We start from the raw sequence: 21,293 nt of genomic DNA on the forward strand, positions 1-21,293 counted from the left end.
GCACAAGCTGGAGCGTCATTTGTGAAAATTCATATGCATTATTTTCATTTGGGTGCCCCTGTACTCCGCATAGTTTGGTAAATCTATGCATATAGGGCATCAAACTGTTCAGTAGACCTCTGGTGTTCCTATTTGGGGTGATTTTCCTTTGTATGCAAGAAATTGTGTGAGATAAATGCGGCTAATTGCAACATTTTAGGCGATTTTCTGAAATGTCATAGAAACCACTAGCTTTAGGAAAGCTTTGCAGATTGTTACTTTGGTGTAGAAAGGACTCTTTACCCATGTTGGATTTGTCAGAACGTGTACTTTCCAAAAATTTATGGTTTTCAGGGGTTACCCTACATTTCTGCAGTTTCTATCCCACATGAATTAGGTAAAGGTAAGCAATGAAATTAGTGCGCACAAGGTATATTTTGGGGTCTCTAAGTGCCATGTTCTTTGATAAACATATGTACAGTGGGCATCAAACTGTTCAGTAGACCTCTGGGGTTCATATTTAGGGTGTTTTATCTTGGTACCTAATGAACTATATAAAATAAGATGCTGCATATTGGAAATTTTGAAGTGATTTTTGGAAATGTCATATAATTGTCAAACTTAGGAAACCTTTGCGGCTTGGTACTTTGGAGTAGAAAGACATGGGTACCCATTTTAGATTTCGGGGAATGTGTACTTTCCAAAAATATATGGCTTTCTGGAGTGAGTACTTTTTACTAACTTTATCCCACATAAAATGATGTAAATGTGTTGATTTTGAAATGACAGAAATGATAGATCATATGGGGGTATGTTCACATTGGGGCCCCTACATGCCACATACTTAGGTAAACCTATACATATTGGGCATCAAACTATTCAGTTGTTTCTAAAAATGTATAATTTTCTGGGATAAACCTTCTGTTAGTGGAATTTTTGACCTTGAAATCTAAAGTATGCAGCTTTCTGGAACAGTGCTTTGGAAATTTGGTAGTGTACTGCTGGGAGTTTTTGACCTATGCAAGTGAGAAATCTCCATAAAACTATATATATTTGGTATTGGCACGTTCAGGTGTCATGGGACTTTCCAGATCAGTTGTATTTTCATGCATAAAATAATTTTTGTTTCTGGTGTATGTGTTTATATTATGGAAAATATTTTTTTCATTTTTTAGAAATTTAGAAGCCTATATCTTGTTACAAAATTGGAATTACACAAAAATTCCACCATATTTTGAAAGCTTAGGTTGTCCTGAAAAAAACGATATATAGTTTTCCTGGGTAAACTAAAAGTCCCCCCGAGGAAAAGCCTCTAAATTTAAACAGTGCAAAATGTTCAAAAACTGTCTGGCAGTAAAAGTTCCACTTTGTTCAAAAAAGCTGGCAGTGAAAAGGTTAAAGAAGAAGGAAAGGCTAAGTCACTTGGATGTGCCAAAATGTTAGGCACCCAAGTGACTTTAATCTCTTACCTTTTACCCCGGCTGGTGCCCCTGTTTGGAGAAAACCGCACCAGCCCGGGGTAGCTGCAGCGAGTGCTTCCTATTCCTTTGCGCACTTGCACATGCGCAGTAGAGTGAAAAGCCGAACTTTTATGCAGATATCGGCTACATGTGCCTGCACCCGAGCATATCTCATTCATTCAGGTGCAGAGGCACAGGTAGGAGGCGTATGGCTGTATTTTTAAAATATACGCCATACACCACATCTGTCATCAGCCCTAATGGGCTGGAAAGAGTTCAAAGACTTGCAACTAAACTGGTAGAGGGCATGGAAGATTTAAACTATGAGGTCTGGAAAAATAAGGCGCTTGTGAGGGGACATGATTACTCTGTACAAGTACATTAGAGGGGATTATAGGCAGATAGGGGATGTTCTTTTTTCCCATAAAAATGATCAATGCACCAGAGGCCACCCCTTTAAATTAGAGGAACAGAGCTTCGATTTGAAGCAGTGTAGGTGGTTTTTCATGTTGATGGTGAATGCCCTTCCTAGTGATGTTGTAATGGCAGATGCTGTTAATGCCTATAAGAGGGTATATATAGTTCATGTATGTGTTAGTAGTAGATAGGTAAGTATAGGTTAGTGTGTGCTTGTGTGCTGGGTTTACTTGGAAGGGTTAAACTTGATGGACTCTGGTCTTTATTTCAACCCTATGTAACAAATAGTTGCTCCTAACAGAATCAGCATTGTATCACTTGTCATACTTGTCTGAAAAATCCATCTTAAACTATTTTATAAAATCTTCTAGAAGCTACACAGATCATTTCAATTAAATGAAGACTATATGTTGTGCTGCTAGCAAAAGGAAAAGCTAGAAGAGAACTGTGCTAACAAAACTTGTACACCTAACCTATGTGAGGCAGGCAGATTGTTTTCTTTCTAACCAAATGACCTGTCCAACTTAAAGGAGAAAGAAAGGTAAAAAATCAGTAAGCTTTATCAGAAAGGTCTATGTAAATACAGCCATAAGCACTCACAGAAACACTGCACTGAGTTCTCTGTCAAAAGATTTGCTGTGTCTGTTTTCTTCTGCTAGAGACACGCAGCTCTCTCCCCTCTCCTGCTCCCCTCTACCTCAAGAATGCTAAAAACTCACTCCCCCCCTTAGGAATGTGGAGTTGAGCCAATCAGCAGGAAGCTTCCTCATAGTCTTACAAACTGAGCATATACACCAGTCTGGGTCTCGGTGCAGGAGTGAAGCATTAACCCTTTAAGTGCCAGCAGAATTTGACATTTCGGTTCCTCTCAGTGCCAGACGTTTTGTAAACATTCTGTGCTCTCTCAATTTAGGGGCTTTTACTGGGGGAAGGGTTAAGTTTAGGTAGGCAAACTATATATTGTTTTTTTCAGGAGAACCTGAGCTTTCCAAGTCTGCCTGAGTTTTATTATTAGTGTATTTCCACTTCTGGAACAAGATTTAGAGCTTGAAATACAAAAAAAAAAAAATGCTATTTTTTAATGATATAGGGATTTATACCAGAAAAATATTTTATTTTATGGACAAAAATTCAACTGATTTGTAAAGCCTCATGTCTCCCGAACATGCCAATACCTGTATAATTTTATTGAGATTTCTGACTTCTATAGATCATAAACTCCCAGCATTAAATTACTAAATTTTCAAAGCATTACAGCAGAATACATACTTTAGATTCCAAAGCCAAAAATCCTGGTTTACCCCAGGAAACCATATATTTTTTAAAATTACACATTCTGACGAATTTGAAATGGGTAACTATGTCTTCTAACTCCTAAATACCAAACGGCAATGCTTTACTGAATTTAACATTTTCTATAAAAAAAATTATAAAAATTCAAAAAAATCGCCTCAAATCTCCCATTTTCAAGCATCATATCTCCCACATAATATTAGGTACCAAGAAAACACATCCTAAATATGAAAGCCAAGGGTCCACTGAACAGTTTGATGCCCATTGTGCATAGGATCACCGATGTATCTGGAATTTAGAAACCCCATAAATAAGTTAGTGCATAGAAATTGCCACAGAGGTCTCTTTAGCTACTGAAAATTCAACACGTTTACAGCATTTTCTGTGGGGTAAAAACACAAAACAATACATTGACCCCCCCAAAACCATATATTTTTGGAAAGTACACATTTGTGCGAATTCAAAATTGGTACCCATGTCTTTCTACTCCAAACTACAGAGTTGCAATGCTTTCCCAAAATTGTCGGTTTTGATGAAATACCTGAAAATCACATCAAATCTTCCACTTTCAAGCACCTTATCTCCCATATAACATTAGGTACCAAGAAAACACACCCTAAATATGAAAGCCAAGGGTCCACTGAACAGTTTGATGCCCATTGTGCATAAGATCACCAATGTATCTGGCATTTAGAGACCCCATAAGGAAGTTAGTGCATAGAAATTGCCCCAGGAGGTCTCTTTAGCTACTAAAAATTCAACACGTTTACTGCATTTTCTGTGGGGTAAAAATAAAAAAATAAATTGACCCCCCAAAACCATTCAGGCGAATTCAAAATTGGTACCCATGTCTTTCTACTCCAAACTACAGAGTCGCAATGCTTTCCCAAAATTGTCTGTTTTGATAAAATACCTGAAAATCACATAAAATCTTTCACTTTCAAGCACCTTATCTCCCACATAACATTAGGTACCAAGAAAACACACCCTAAATATGAAAGCCAAGGATCCACTGAACAGTTTGATGCCTATTGTGCATAGGATCACCAATGTATCTGGCATTTAGAGACCCCAAAAGGAAGTTAGTGCATACAAAGTGTATACGCTGCAATATAAGCTACCGGCATGTGCATTATGTGCCATAAGACCCCCTAACAGTACGGAGACCCTAGAAAACCATATATTTTCCGAAAGTACACATTCTGACAAAACAAAAGTAGGTAAATACAACTTTCTACTGCAAACTACCAAACTACAAAGCTATGCTAAACAGAACGGTTTATGTGACATTTCTGAAAATCGTCACAAAGCTTGCATGTTGCCCCATTATGTACCCCACATTTAGTAACATACCAACATAAAACACACTAAGTATGAACGCCAGGGGTCTACTGAACAGTTTGATGCCCAATATGCATAGATTTACCAAACTATGTGGGGTACAGAGGATGCCAAAGAGCAGACAAAATGTCCATGTGCAAAGACAAGTAATAAAGAACAATGTAAAATGCAATAAAATTGATAAAAAAAAAAAAAAAAATCACTAAAATCGTTTTGGTTTTTTTTGCCTAATATCACCTGCGGTCAGAATAACAGTTCGAGTATTTTGGCTTGGACAAATAAGTTTTACAGACAAAGTCAAGCGAACTACAACTATGCATAACTGAAAATGCAATAAAATGGCTAAAAATGCAATAAAACACCTAAAAATGCCCCAAAAATCACAGAAAATAAAACAAAATAATACACAAAAGATATTGCACAGTGCGGTTAGCGAATACGCTATCCGCAATGGCAAACATTTTTTTCAGGCAAGAATAAAAACGATGTGATAAAAAAAAAAAAATTACAAAATTACATAAGTGTGTATGTATACTAGGTAAAATGTGTTTTGTGTGTGTGTGTGTGTGTGTGCAAGTAAGTGTGAGTGCTGTAAGTGCTGTGAATGTGTGAAACCCCCCCAAAAATGTATGTGTGTGTGTAAAAGTGTGTATTAGTGTAATAAGTGTGTGATTGTGTGTTTTTGTGTGTATTTGGCACTTACCTGGCAGAAGAATCTGGAAAGACACAGTAGAGACACAGGAGAGGCAGCTGCACACAACGATCTGTGAGTAGGCGGTGCTGGAAGAGGGGGGGGCCAGAGGTTGAAGCTGGAGAAGGCAGAGGCACTGCAGGGAAAGCCTCGTGGACTTTAGGTATTTCCTATGGGGCCCCTGGGCGATCGCGCCCCAGGGGCCACTCGTCCCCCCCCTGTGCTCGTTGCCTAGGGGCTGGGGAACGAGTGGGGAGCGTCTTGAAAAGCCGATCCTCTGCTCCCAAACCCGGAAATGCAGCAGGACGTAGATTCTACGTCCTGTGGCACTTAAAGGGTTAAAGGAACAGTAACACCAAAAAATGAAAGTTTATAAAAGTAACTAAAATATAATGTGCTGCTGCCCTGCACTGGTAAAAGTTGTGTGTTTACTTCAGAACGTCTACTATAATTTATACAAATAAGTTGCTATGTAGCCATGGGGGCAGCCATTCAAAGGAGAAAAGGCACAGGCACATAGCAGATAACAGATAAAACACTATTGTATTCTACAGAACATATCTGTTATCTGCTATGTAACCTGTGCCTTTTCTCCAGCTTGAATGGCTGACCCCGTGGCTACACAGCAGCTTGTTATATAGATTATAGTTACTGTAGCAAACACACCAGTTTTACCAGTGCAGGGCAACAGTGCATTATATTTTTATTACTTTAAAGCTCTTTCATTTTTTGGTGTTACTGTTCCTTTAAGGGAACTTTCTTTACACAGCTCAGCGTGTGTACACAGCTCCCAGTTAGATATCAGAATCGCACTCCTCCAGTTAGGGCGAAGACACATGTGGCGATTAGTCACATGTGGCAACTTTTGTAAGTCAATTTATGCAATTGCTAGAAACACGTAAAAGTTGTATTTCAGAATTTCCAGAACTCTTTATCAAAATTACATTTGTACCCAGTTCTACAGGTGCAAGTTCACTGCATCAATTGACACAAGGCCTCACAAGAGGGGGAGGGAGAGAGAGAGGGAGAGAGAGAGTGAGTAGCACCAAGCTTACAACTGTACAATAAAAGGTTGTACACAAACACAGAAATTACATATGTCTATGAAGGGTCGGAATTTTTCTGACCTATGTGGTGGAGAGCCAATAATGGAAGTCTGTTTTGGCACTCCCTTTTTTAAACCACACCCATTTATAACCACGCTTATATTAACGCAAACATTTTAAGACCATATCCACATTAATAGTGGTAGCACATCAAAGATATAAATGGTTGGTGGTCACTGCAGGGATATAACCCATCATTCACATGTGTAAAAAGTTAATTAAGCCATATTAGGCCATGCCCTTAAATTCATATGCCTCCACTTACCCTGTTGATAGCACATCAATCTCCAGCACATAATTACTGTATACACCTTAGGGACCATATAATAACATATAATAATTTTAAATGTTAACAAACGCCAAAAAAAAACAAAAAACCCCTGCTAGGTTCACTTCCCACGGACAGCATAGGGCAGGCAGAGCACAGGCAGTGGACAATGGAGGGCCTGAATCTGAGGTGTAAACAATGTAGGGGGCAGTTAATCTGGGTACTGGTACCATTTTTAAAGCTTACACAAAGGTAAGCAGCCAGACAGATGGGGGTGGGCGCCAGTTGGACACCACTTACATACAGTATCTAGTAAAATTAAGTCTAAAGCAATCAGAATTTTCTTGAAAACATTTCACCACTCATCCAAGCAGCTTTAAATGAACTGAAGAAACCGCTCAGATGAGTGGTTAAACATTTTCAAGAAAATTCAGAAATTCTGGCTCCTTTAGACTTAATTCTACTAGATACGGTATATACATTTCTACTAGATACTGTACATTACAAATTCGAATGCATTTACAGAAGACAAAAAGGGTCCTGTTGGATAGAGTCTGCAATTACCTGGCCATGGAGAGATTGTCGCTTCTTTGATTATCTCTGATGCCTTTTCTTTACAATAATCAGATTGCAGCAATGTATTGAATAAAGTTGATTTGCCTGCATTTGTAGCTCCTACCAAATAAACATCTCCTTTATATTTCCAGGATTGTTGCAGTTTTGATATCAATTCTTCAACTCCATAACCTGTTTTAGCACTTAATAAGTGTACATCTGTAATATTTCCCATCCAATTAAGCCCTGCTTTGGTACAATAGTCGTGAAGCTGACCTTTGAGGTACTTTAAGTAACCTGGAGAATCCCCAGGAAGTAAGTCAACTTTATTACCCAGGACTAAAATGCTTTTGTTTTCCCCAACAATATCAATTAAGTCTGGAAAAATAGAATCAGGAATATCAAGCATATCCACCATGAACAATACAAGGCCTTTTTTTGTCTGAATGCTTTTTACAATGGATCTGTATTCCTCTTGTGAAACTTTAACATGTAGTGCCTTTTGATGATAAATGAGTAGACAGCACCGTTGGCACATTAGCTCATTGGAATCTTTGCATTTCAAAAAACTTGCATACTTCTCTGATGGTAGGTATCCTGGCAAAGAAGGTTCAAGTGAATGCAGTACTGCACCACATCCTGTGCACTGTTCTCCACTTACAGGTAAATTAGGATCTGGATTACCATATATTTTATGTTGTCTCTTACGGTTCACATCCTTTTGATCAAAGTGTAGTTTCTTTATTACAGAAGTGAAGTCAGCATCAGTAAACACCACCTCTTCATCCAGATCTGGCTTGTGATTTCCACGTTTTAGATCCTCTATGAAAGGATGGAGTGTTTTAACCTACCGGGAAATAAAAAATGTTGATCATGTTATCAAAACCAATAGTGGTTTGTTATGCAGTAATGCAGAGGGCACATAGAGGGTTTGCCCATGTAGCCAAGTGGAGGCTGTACTTGTCAATGCACTTTTACTGTGGTGCGTAAAGTAGCAGATATGCTTCTCTCAACCTGCAAAAAAAAAAATGTAGTCTGAGAGCAGCAGAGCAAAAACTCTTTGTGCCCTCAGCCTAGAGTGTCGATCTTTAGTCAAGGTTGCTATAGTCTACCAAATTTACCTGGGCACTGGCTAGCCAAATATGTCAATTTAATAGAGGGTAGGGCCCTGTGGATCAGCGTTGTAACACCACTCATGGGAACATCTGATGCAAGACACATGTTGTCTAGAAAAACAAATGTATATAACGGATATGCAATCGTACCATAAAATACAGAATTCATGGTCGAAGCTATATCCTAGGGAAATGCCATAACGTAATTCCTCACCATTACCCGAGTGAGTCATATAGAGTAATCTACAACGTTCTTGCACATTTTGTTCTAATCACTGAATCTTTGTAATATGGAGCTTTCGTCAGGGATACACCATGTGAGGAACAAACAATTATAGCCCCCAAAAAGGCGCCAAATGTTGTTGCTAGGCAACCCATACAGAAAAACAAAGTGACCAAAGTGAACAATAAACAACTTAAATCAAGGCTATAAAATACCTATAGCGTGCTTGTGGCAACTTGTGTATAGTATACAAGTAAAATTATATCAGTATAACTGGGCACATGTATGCACGGACCACCAAGGTAGTACCTACCCATTCCAGACACCCGACCAAAAGTGCCAAGGAAAATGAATGTGGCTGTGCTGCTTGCAGAGGGCCGTTCCTGTCATGGTAGGCAAAATCGCATCACTCACGGGGTGCCCCAAGGCCAGTGTCTACGAGTGGCGCGTCTCTCCCGCCGTTGCTAGGCAACCAGGCAGTGGTGAGAGGGCGCATAGGTCTGAGCGTTGTGGCAAACCAGAGGCGACTTCCCCGCCGCGTACCGTGCGTCTCTGCTTAGCACACGAGGTTGTCGGCACCTCGCTGCCGTTTTAATGGGTTATTTTGCCCTGAGGCACACCAGGCTGGGGGGACCCTGCATCGGGTCGGTATTGCCATTGACACTTACTCACATGCCGGTTCCTCAAACGGCTAAAGCTAGTGCGTCCTTTGCACTGTAACAGAGACGACCATATTCGGGGTAGGGGGAACCGCCTTCTGTCCCCATATAATAAAATTTACCATGCAGGACGGACAGGCATGGGCGTCCGCAGAAAATTTTCCAAGGGGGGGGGGGCAAGTAAGCTAGCAGGATGATACCAGGGGAGGCTAAAGATGGCCCATACACAGACTGACCTACAGCTAATGTGACACTTAGTGGATTCACTGCTGGCGTAAAACGTTAACCTCCCAACTACCTCTGGCAGTTCCCACTGACTCCCAGGGATACTGTACAAAAGTGCGGGTGGGGGTGCTTTTTTTTTTTACCCTAAAATGTTTAGTATGTAAAAGTATTCATACGCGCACTTCTGTTAGGGGATCTGCAAACATTTGTGTTTGTGATAAGTTAGCTTCAAGGGGTAGTTCGCATTCGAATTCACTTTTATTTTTAATGGTTTTTCAGTTATTTAGCTTTTTGTTCAGCAGCTCTCCATTTGGTATTTCAGCAGCTATCTGGTTGCTAGGGTCTTATTTGCCCTAGCAACCAGGTAGTGGTTTAAACAAGAGATGGGAATATGAATAGTTAAGGGGCCTACTTGGAAAAATAAGTAATACAAAATTATAATAATAATAAAATTGTAGCCTCACAGAGTAATATTTTTTGGCTCCCATTTGAAATCTGTATAGAGGCAGAAGAGAAAGGCAAATTATTCAAAAAAATTAATTAGGAAGACCAATTGCAAAGTTGCTAGGAATAGGCCATTTTATAACATACTAAAGGTTAACTTAAAAGTGAACCACCCCTTTAGATGTGTTTATGTTAGTTTTATAGCAAGAAAGGCAGTGGATACTGACTCCCCATTATATACAGTGAGACGCAGTCCTTATTTACAAAACCAGCACATTATATGCCATGAGGAGCAGTGGGTACAGATGGCAGATATTCAGGCCCTGGCACTATAACACTGATACACAGCATTGGCCCCACTGTAACTTACTATAAATGAACAAAACAATGACAAAAAAAAAATAGTAAGTGCAAAAAACAACAACAAATATTTAAACACACAATGAGCTTTTTCAGAGGGAAAGAGTTAACTTACCCTCCATCTGTTAGGGTAGGGGATAGATTATAAATTATTATAGATGTCAGGTCAGGCAAAAAACAATTTAATGTCAGCTAGTGATTTTTTAGAACTGTATAGTACCTGTGTATAGTACCTGTGTATAGTACCTGTGTATAGTACCTGAGGGATGAAAACTGCAGCAAAAGTTGAGAGTTGGTTCTCAGGTAAAGTTACAGCTGCAGATTCTTCTTTTCAGTCTTCATTTCTGTTTCCAGTTTGCAAAATCTCCTGATCCCTGTGTGCATCTGTGCTCTGATTGGTCAATTTTACCGTCTGTCAAGGAAGCTGTGCTCTGATTGGAGAATCCACAAGAAGAAAGATCCAATCGGAGCACAGCAAAACGGGCTTGAGGGGACAGAAACGGAGTAAGGTTTTTTTTTTTTTGCTACTTTTCCAGGGGGGGGGGCAAGTGCCCCCTCTTGCCCCCTTCTGTGGACGCCCATGCGGACAGGTATACGTACCCCACGCGGGGTTACCATACAGCGAGCCAAAAAAGTACAGAATACACCTATTGTCACTGGGGAGCTGGTAGTAGAAGTAGATATCACTAGGGGTCATCTGTGCACCAAGATTGTTGTCCATAAGCCCAGGGGGGGGGAAATTGCAACAAAGTAACCAAGGATGTTACGCATAGTAACAAGAAAGAGTCTAAAACAATATAACCATGGATTGTTACAAAGGTATAGCTGAACCCCTGGGAAAAATAATATTAATCTTGTACAATAAACAGATATATATGACTAAACCAAGGTGTGGTTATTAGAAATTGTCGTTGTATTCAGTGGAATATATGCTCGAATAGCAGTAGACAGTCCAATAGAATACATGTTGAAATAGCAACATAGAGAATCACTCTACATACTATTGAAACAATGTATAATGGGGAAAATTTGTGTCAAGCAAAGCCATTGTCATTAATAGAGAAGGCCCTCAGTTAATATAATGTCAATATACTACTAAATGAAGCATCCAAGTGGTAAGGTCTCATTCAGCCCCCCTGGGGCCACACAGTCTAGTTTATATATCGGGACTCCCTTTGTAATAGAGCCAAGTCCCTATTTTCCCCTCAAGACAGCGGGGGTTGGTGGTCGATGGCCATACACCTGAAGGTTGGCAATGGGTACATAATATAGTCCACAGGGGCAAGTGATAATGTAGACAACATATGCGGACAGACAACCCAGTCGGTGGAAAATCTTGAGTCTCTTGCCGGTGTGGGGGTGTGGGAAATCGGGACCAGTAAGTAGGCACCTGCATGTCACACAGTCAGGGCACTTATAGCACCCAAGTTTCTTAATGTTAGATAGCCAGTCCATCTGTTTGTTGTTATAGTTTTTAAAGTCAGTTTTTTCTAGTAGGTTTCTCAAGCTCTTTCCCTTCCTTTAGCCCATCAGGGGTTTTTGGGCCTAGAAAAGGGCCAACGATTCATCTTGATTTATCATGTAGCTTGAGTATGGCAGAGGGCCCTCTGAAGTTGTGCCTGCAGTATGTGTTCCTTATACCCATGTTCTAAAAATCTGTTGTAGTTGTGCTTTCGCAGTGTCACTTGAGCTGTTGTTCCTAATAACTCTGAGGAACTGGCAGTACGGGATACCTCTGATTGTCGCTGGTGGATGTTTGCTGGAAGCATGCAGGATGGAGTTTCGATCAGTTGGTTTACGGAATAATCTGGTGCCCAATTTGTCATCTACTCCAAAGATGTTGAGATCTATAAAGTCAATATTGTCCTTGTGGTAGTTCAGTGTAAGTTTGATGGGACAATCAAGGTTATTAAGGTGGGAGAGAAGGGCTTCCTCCCCCTCTGTCCAGATCATAAATAGGTCGTCGATATAGCGAAAATATATTAAAATTGAGTTATGAAGTAGTAGTAATAGGTGGGCATTCTGAAACTTGGCCATATAGAGATTCGCATAGGATGGTGCCAGGGCACTACCCATCGCGGTACCAGCCAATTGCAAGTAAAATTTGTTTTCAAATCGAAAAAAATTCTTAGTCAATGTCAGCTCTAGGAGGTAGGTTAAAAATTCAGTAGGTGTTTTAGTAGTCATGTTTGTGGAAAGTGCCCTGTTGACTGCACTTATACCCTGTTCGTGTGGGATGACGGTGTAAAGACTTGTCACGTCCATTGTCACCAAGATGCAGTTGTCAGGTATGTCCCCCAAGTCTCTCAGTTTCCTTATTACATGTGTGGAGTCCTGGGTGTATGATTCCATAGTCTTAACCAATGGTTGCAAAAAAGAATCAATGAAAGTAGACACTGGCTGATAACAAAGAACCTACTGCAGAAATAATTGGTCTACCAGGGGGTGCTGACAGGGATTTGTGGATCTTGGGTAAAGTATATATAATGGGTGTACGGGGATAATCTGTGATAAGGAAATCGTAGATAACCCTGGTGATCCAGCATATTATATATATATATATATATATATATATATATATATGTGAGTTGGTGCACACCACTAACAGTGATTATACCTGGGTGCAAGAGCAAATATAGTACAATAAAACAAAAAAAGGTGTCAGCACTCAGAGGATTTAAATTATTTAAAAAATTTTTTAATTTTATTACAAAATATGAAACAGGAACATTACAGTCCTCAAAGTTTTAGTCCCCCACAGGGACTTTCGTCAGGAGGTAGAGAAAAGTACTTTTTAGGGGCTTATTCATTAAAGCACGAAAGCCTTCCATAGGACTCAATGGCACTCTGCAGCTTTCACCTGGCCAAAGCTTGACTGAATTCAGAAATGTTCGTAGTCATTGCAAAAAATACGTCTTTTTTGTGCAAATTTACACAAAACGCGAAAAAGTAGCATAATTTTAACGATATTATCAGGGCTGTGGAGTCGGTAGATAAATTCTCCGACTCAGACTCCTCAGTTTCTGATACTTCCGACTCCACAACTCCGACTCCTCTGTTTTTAATATGCTAATGTATTTTATACATTCATAAAGTCAATGAAAAGCAAGCTTCATGGTCACTCAACGTGTTCGTTTATGCACTGTGTGCATTGGGCTTTATTCTTATAGCAGAGAAGTAATTAATTATGACGGTTTGTGAATTGGGACATTTAAACTTGCTTTATTTATTTTTTTTATTCCCATTTAAATTTAGTAGGAGTCGGAGTCCGAGTCGGTTCATTTTTTGCCGACTCCGACTCCAGGTACCCAAAATTGCCTCCGACTCCAACTCCTCGACTCCGACTCCACAGCCCTGGATATTATCGTGGTCATTACGAAAAGTTCTAAACTTTAGAAAAAATACTAATTTTTTGCAATCGTAGTCATTGTGCTTTAATGAATGGGCCCCTTAGTTTACCTTGGAAAACAATATATCCAATTCTGTAACAAGTAGAGACTGAATAAAACCTCACTCATTTACTTCATCTGATGTCTCCAAGTGTGAAAATTCCTGTGAGTGCCGTTACTACGTTTGAACCCAATTCTGTAACAAAATATAGCCTTCTAAATGTCTAAAAAATGAAAAAAAAATATTTCCATAATATAAACACATATAGCAGAACAAAAATTATTTCAGGCACAAAATTACAACTGATTTGTCTCCTGAATGCACCAATACCAAATATACATACTTTTATGGAGATTTCTTACTTGCATAGGTCAAAAACTCCCAGCAGTACACTACCATATTTCCAAAGCACTGCTTCAGAAAGCAGCATACTTTAGATTTCAAGGACAAATATTTCACTAACAGGTTTATCCCAGACAATTATACATGTTTTGGAAAGAACAGATTCTGGGGAATCCAGAGCAGCTAAAACAGTTTGTCTACTCCAAACTACCAAATTGCAATGCTTTCCTAAAATTATTGGTTTTTATCAACATTTGTGCAATTTTTGAAAAATCAATTCAAAGCTTCCCATCTATAGCATCTTATCTCCTACAGGTCAAAGTAACCAGATAAAACCTCCTAAATATGAATGCCAGGGGTTTACTGAACAGTTTGATAACAAATATGTATAGGTTTACCCAAGTATGTGGCATTTAGGGGCCCCAAGTGTATCATTTCTGTCATTTCAGCTCCTGCAAAATAAACACATTTACATAATTGTATGTAGGATAAAGCTTTTAGAAAGTACATATTCCCCTGAATTCAAAATGGGTACACATTACCTAAATGTGCCAATTTGATGACATTTCAAAAAATCACTCCAAAACTTCCACTATGCAGCATCTTATTTTCTACAGGTCATTAGGTAATTAACACCCTAAATATGAACCCTAGTTGTCTACTGAACAGTTTGATGCCCACTGTATATAGGTTTATCAAAGCACGTGGCACTTAGAGACCCAAAAATATATCTTGTGCATACTAATTTCATTGCTTACCTTTCCCCAATTCATAAACACACGGCTGTTTCATGTGCGGTAAAAGCTGCAGAAATGTAGGGTGACCCCTGAAAACCATATATTTTTGGAAAGTACACATTCTGGCAAATCCAACATATGTAAAGACACCTTTCTACATCAAAGTACCAATCTGCAAAGCTTCCATAAAATTAGTGATTGTTATTACATTTCTGAAAATCACCTAAAAATGTTTAAATTTGCTGCATTTATCTCACATAATTTCTTGCATGCAAAGGTAAATCACCCCAAATATGAACACCAGAGGACTACTGGACAGTTTGATGTCCAATATGCATAGATATACCAAGTTCTGTACGAACTCCAAAATAAAATAGTGCATATGGATTTCTCACCTGCCAACTCAGCTTTTGCATACAGAGCCACCCTGACAGTGTATTATGTGCTGTAAGACTCCCCCAACTGTACAGAAAACATATACTTTAGTACAGTACACCTTCTGATGAATTCAAAATAGGTGAAGATATCTTTCTACACCAAAGTACCACATGGCAAAGCTATGCTAAAAACAGATTAGGAACACTAATAGAGGGATAAAAAAAAAAAAAAAAATGTACAAATCAATAAGATAACAAAATAAGTCACACAACAGTGTAAATAGCAGTGAAAATAAACAGATTTTAGGGAAAAGACAAAGGGGTAAAATAAATAAGTAAAAAAAAAAGTGTTTGTGCATACTGTACATGTCTGTACACATCTAAAAGTTGTGCGACGGTGTGTGTATATGAGTATATGTCTATAAGTGTGCAAAAAAAAAAACTGCTAAACTGTATGTGTGTGTAAATGTATGTAATAGTGCAAATAAATGCCACTTACCTGTTTTGGAATTAGAAGGACGTGGGAATCGCTTTGGGGCCTGGAGGGTAATGTGTGCAGAGTCCTGCGCAGGAAGTGGGCAGCGCGGGGTGGGGGGAGGAAGGAGCCGGACAAACAGCAAACGCGATCACATCTGCTGCTTGGAGGTCTGCCCTGTGACAATCGCATTGCTTGTTGCCCAGGGGGCCGTCATTTCTCCTGACTCTATTTGCCCAAGAACACATAATGCTTGGCAGATAAAACCTTTTTCTGCAAGCACATACGATGTACTTGGCAGTTAAAGGGTTAATACCAAGTTTTTGAGAAAGCCTAGTTTTTTTAGCAAGTGGAGACCCTACTGTGTCAAGAAAATGTTCTTTTTCTTTTTGAGGAGCCATGACAAGTATGTGAGGTTGTTTTAGGGCTCTAACACACGGGGCATTTCACCTCACTGCTGGGGAACGCAGGGAGAAATACAAGTCCTTTTCTTTTTTGGCTAAATTTATGATTGCTTTGTTCACCAAATAAACATTTTCATGTGTAATGCTGCCAATCATTTGTATTAATATATTTGATGTAGTGAAGCAGAGTCTACTAATGCCTTTAAAGGACATGTCAACCCCAAAAATAATTGTGTTCTAATAAAAGAAAACATAATTCTAGGCAACTTCCCAATATCAATTTATTAAAAAAATGTAGTGCTTTAAAAATTATTTGTAAATGTAATTACTATTGAAAGCAGCATTTGCTTAACTCCTGGTTGTTACTTTTCAAATAATGTTGCAAGTGCCAGGCCGTTTCAAATGCCAGAGCCACCAGGGCAGAGAATAGAAAGGACAGGCAAACACTGCTTTTAATAGCAATTATATATACAAATAACTAAAACTTAATTACAAATATGTAATGAATGTATATTGCAAAGTTGCTTAGAATTAGGTTTTCTTTTATTAAGCAAAAAATTATTTTTGAGGTTGGCATGTCCTTTAACCATTTTTCTGCCAACGACGTATGGGATACGACGTGGCAGAAAAAGGCTTTAACTGCCAACAACGTCGTTTGGCAGTTAAAGATTCTCTCTGCAGAAGCGACATGTGTTTTTAGCGATGACAGACCCCTGGCAACAAGCCAAGGGGGCTGTCATGTCGGTCTTGCTACACGATTGTCACAGGACCGACCTCCAAGCAGCATCGCGTCTGCTGCTTGGTCCCCACTTCCTGCTTCCCCCCCCCCCCAAGTGCCGGCCCACTGATAAGGACAGCGATCCCTGCTTCAGGACAGGTAAGGTGGGTTTTTTTTTTGCACTTACACATACAATTGTTTTTTTTTTCCATTTTGCACACTTATATACACTCACATGTATACACAAACAAGTTTTAAATAAGTACACACACGTATTCACAAACACTTTGTTTTTAGTTTCTTTTCCCTAAAAACTGTTTATTTTGACATCGTGACTATTGGATCAGATATTCTGACCACTAATTACACAGTCGTGTGACTTTTTTTGTTGTTTCACTGATTTGCACAATTTTTGTGGTTTTATTGCATTTTTTTAGCATAGCTTTGCCAGGTGTAACTTTGGTGTACAAAAATAACTTTACCTATTTTGAATTAATCAGAATGTGTACTTTCCAAAAATATATGGTTTTATTGGGGTCTCTGTATAGTTAGGGGGTGTTACGGCACATAATACGCTGTCAGGGGGCTGTGTGTGCAAAAGCTGAGTTGGCAGACGAGAAATCCATATGCGCTATTTTCATTTTGGGGTCAGTACATACCACAGACTTTGGTATATCTATGCATATTTGGCATCAAACTGTTCAGTAGACCTTAGGTATTCCTATTTGGGGTGATTTGCCTTTATCTGATCTTTATCAAGAAGTTGTGAGAGATAAATGCGGCAAATTGCAACATTTTTATGCAATTTTCTGAAATGTCATAAAAATCTGTAAACTTAGGAAAGCTTTAAAGCTTGGTACTTTGGAGTAAAAATAAATGTGTTACCCATTATATATTCGGGGGAATGTGTACTTTACAAAATATATGGCTTTCTGAGGTGAGTGTAGCATTATCCCACATAAAGGATGTAAATGTGTTGATTTTGCAGGAGCGGAAATGATAGATCATATAGGGGGAATGTTCCCATTGCTACATATTTAGGTAAACCTATACATATTGGGCATCAAACTGTTCAGTGGACCCCTGGTGTTCAAATTTAGGGTGTTTTATCTTGGTACCTAACGCTATGTGGGAGATAGGATGCTGCAAAGTGGAAGCTTTGAGGGGATTTTTGGAAATGTTATCAAAATTGCAAACTTTAGGAATGCTTTACAGCTTGGTACTTTGGAGTAGAAAGACACAAGTACTCATTTAGAATTGAGAGAATGTTTACTTTCCAAAAATATATGACTTTCTGGAGTAAGTGTAAGTTTTACTAGCTTTATCCCACATAAAATTATGTAAATGTGTTGATTTTGGAGGAGCTGACAAAAATGACACAGACTGACAGAAATTATAGATCATATAGGGGTATGTACACATTGGGGCCCCTACATGCCACATACTTAGGTAAACCTATACATATTGGGCATCAAACTGTTCTGTGGACCCCTGGTGTTCATATTTAGGGTGTTTTATTTGGTTACTTTATGACCTGTAGGAGATAAGATACTATAGACTGGAAGCTTTGAAGTGATTTTTTAAAAATTTCACAAATTTTGATAAAAACCAATAACTTTAGGAAATCATTGTGACTTGATAGTTTGGAGCCTATTCTGGATTCCCCAGAATCTGTTCTTTTCAAAAATGTACAATTTTCTGGGATAAACCTTCTGTTAGTGGAATTTTTGGCCTTGAAAGCTAAAGTATGCAGCTTTTTGGAGTAGTGCTTTGGAAATTTGGTATTTTACTGCTGGGAGTTTTTGACCTTTACAAGTGAGAAATCTCCATAAAAACTATATATATATTTGGTATTGGAACGTTCAGGAGACATGAGACTTTCCAAATCAGTTGTATTTTCGTGCATAAAATAATTTTTATTTCTAGTATGTGTGTTTATATTATGGAAAATTAGATTTTTTTTTTCATTTTTAGACATTTAGAAGTGTATATCTTGTTACAGAATTGGAATTACACAAAAATTCTACCATATTTTGAAAGCTTAGGTTGTCCTAAAAAAAACTATATATTGTTTTCCTGGGTAAACTAAAAGTCCCCCCGAGGAAAGGCCCCTAAAGTGAAACAGTACAAAACGTTCAAAAACTGTCTGGCAGTAGAAGTTCCGCTTTGTCCACAATGGCTGGCAGTGAAAGGGTTAAGAGTGGTTTGTAGGACTTCTTAAACAAGTTGTTGTGCTCTTAAAATCTACAGTTAGATTAGCATATTTGGATAGCTATATATATAGTTAATATATGTGAATGTATAGATGGTCTATATAGCTTCATTTGGTAGGGTTGACCAACGCAAATTAACGATGTAATTATGTAGTTAAACATGAAGCAATCAAATATAGTTATTACCATATTACATAAGTGGTACGTGTATACAAATATTTTGTTTATGCTAAGGAAGTCAATAAATGGACTGTGCAATATCAATAATTTTTTCAAGTAGCAAACAGAACAGAATAGGAAAAAAACAATCCAAGAATATACTAGGTGCCCATGATTAAAGGACAAGCTTAGCCTTCCTTCTGTATAGGAAGGAGTCAGGCTAGGATTAATTAATTGATCACCGCAAAGTGGATGCTTCCCCTGCATCGCCTTTTTTTAGTTTTAACAGGTATTTTCTAATAAAGCATTCAAAATAAATGCTTTGCAGGATAGGGCAATTATTGGGGCAGAGTAGAATAGATTTTTTACTTAAAAATGTTTCTACTTTTCCTATAATTTTGTTTTTCACTACCTTTGCTAGACAGTGATGTTGAGACAAGTTGCAATTGGTTTTGTTTAGCCAGAGCAGAATGACAAAAGCTTGTTTGTATCATATGCCTTAATAAGGCATTTAAAATTGATAATATGTTTCAATCCACAGTGAATGAATTTGCAGGTAACGCTAAGTGCCCAGAGCTATGTCTGCTTTTAGCTTCCCATGCATCCTCTGTCTATCCCTCTACAGCTTACATCAGAACTCCTGCAGCACCCCATAAGTTACCAGGGGTAGTGACTTGCTGCTCATGGTAAATTTAAAAGCCGAATTTTCAGTTATTAAAGCAGAAAATCGTCTCTTGAGTGCAGACAAAGCACTATTTGCATTCCCCCTGAGCACAAGAAAGTTAAGCCAATGTTTTTAAATAAATACATAAAGAAAATTGCATTTGTCATATTCCATTTACTCTGTAGATCTGCTCATGTGCTCGCAAGATGCTGGCACCAGTTGGGGGAACACTATTTTAGCCAAAAAAATAAAACCCTCAGGTAATCTGCAGAGCATTGTCGCCTGAGGCAAGTTTCTCAATTTGTCAGCACCACTGTATATTTCAACTATCCCAGAACCTTAAAATTGGCATCGCCCTTGGGAACCTTTGGCTCAAGGTTACCATACCAACTGCTACTATTTAAGCTCTGTTTTATTTTGTATAAAGAAAACACAGCAATTAGATATCTTTTTTTAAATATATTATCTTAAGGACTGCAAAAACTGCTCCTCTGTATTCTACACTAGACCGGTTACAAATTGTCTCTGAATATATTTCTCTGCATTATACTAAATTATTATGGTTGATGTGTTTGAACAAGCGAAAAGTGTTACCATGAAGCACAATATAGAGCTATTTTTTACCTTAGAAACTATATAAAAAATATAATTACCATATTTTAAAACATGGCTTATTAAATATGCCCTGAACACGAAGTTGCAAATTTCTAACGCAGTGCTCCTGCAAGTTAAATAAGTATCCAGGACATGAAAAGATTTCCCGGACAGCCTCCCTCGATACAATCACCCCCTTCAACCAAGTGCCCTAGTACAAATTCTGCGCTTATCTTTAGCGCTCCTGTTAACTACCTGTTTTAGTAATGCCGGACTAAGGTGTGGGTCTTTCTTGGTCGTTCTGAGGTCCTTCTCTTTCTGATACTCCTCTAGTAACCGCTTCTCATACATATCTTCAGTATCCTTCTCCAGTGGGTCTGCGAATTCTGCAAAAAGGAAATCTTCCTCATTCTCTCGTTGGTCTCCTTTCGAAAAATGTTTTTCCCTGGTTCTCTGATCAGAAAAGGCTCCAAATAAACCTTGAGCACCACGATACTTATCTAATTTATTTTGAGTAAAGAACGCATTACAACGCACGAGAAGCGGATTAACTCTAGCACTAAACATTTTTCAGAAGCTAACGCATGTACTCTCACGGATCCAGCACCCTCACGCTTACTTCTCTGATCACACTTCCTGCACTTGCGCTGTGTTGAAGTGAGGCTTGGAATGCAAACTGTACTTAGGGCCTATGACTGCTGAGGCGCTGGCTTTCCAGATGACTTTATATGCCGAAATTTAGGACATATGAGTAAAAACTGTACTGAATATGAATATGTACTGAATGTGGGTGGTTGAAGAATGGTAGTATACATGTTAAATGTTACATTCGTATTAAGTCTAGCATTCTTATGGCAGGGGTTTTTATTGTATTTTTAACTTTTTTGAAGTATGACAAAGAACTATACAATAGACATCAAATACAAATGTAAATTGCAATGTTTTTCATGTTCTCTGATTTACCACCCAATACTGGTTTTACTGCATTCCATACCGCCCAACTGTCCCGCTTTCCGCGGGACATTCCCGGTTTTGGTAGCGCATCCCGCTGTCCCGGATAGTTCCATGAATTCCCCGCATTTCC

The 21,293-nt window shown here is 38.7% G+C and overlaps 1 protein-coding gene across 2 annotated transcripts in view; it reads right to left on the bottom strand.

Annotated features, from left to right (window-relative positions):
- noa1 (nitric oxide associated 1) overlaps nt 1–20,895 on the bottom strand; it is a 38,520-nt gene extending 17,625 nt beyond the window's left edge. For both annotated transcript variants that reach the window (XM_012956199.3, XM_002937553.5), the window contains exons 1-2: nt 20,465–20,895; nt 7,120–7,957 (exon numbers count right to left, since the gene is read on the bottom strand). In XM_012956199.3, coding sequence (XP_012811653.1) covers nt 7,120–7,957; nt 20,465–20,776 — 1,150 coding nt within the window. In that variant the 5' untranslated portion in view covers nt 20,777–20,895. The remainder of the gene's footprint in view (nt 1–7,119; nt 7,958–20,464) is intronic.
- Nucleotides 20,896–21,293: the final 398 nt, after the last annotated feature.

The sequence above is a fragment of the Xenopus tropicalis genome, chromosome 1 (assembly GCF_000004195.4).
Source record: "Xenopus tropicalis strain Nigerian chromosome 1, UCB_Xtro_10.0, whole genome shotgun sequence".
Taxonomy (NCBI): Eukaryota; Metazoa; Chordata; class Amphibia; order Anura; family Pipidae; genus Xenopus; species Xenopus tropicalis.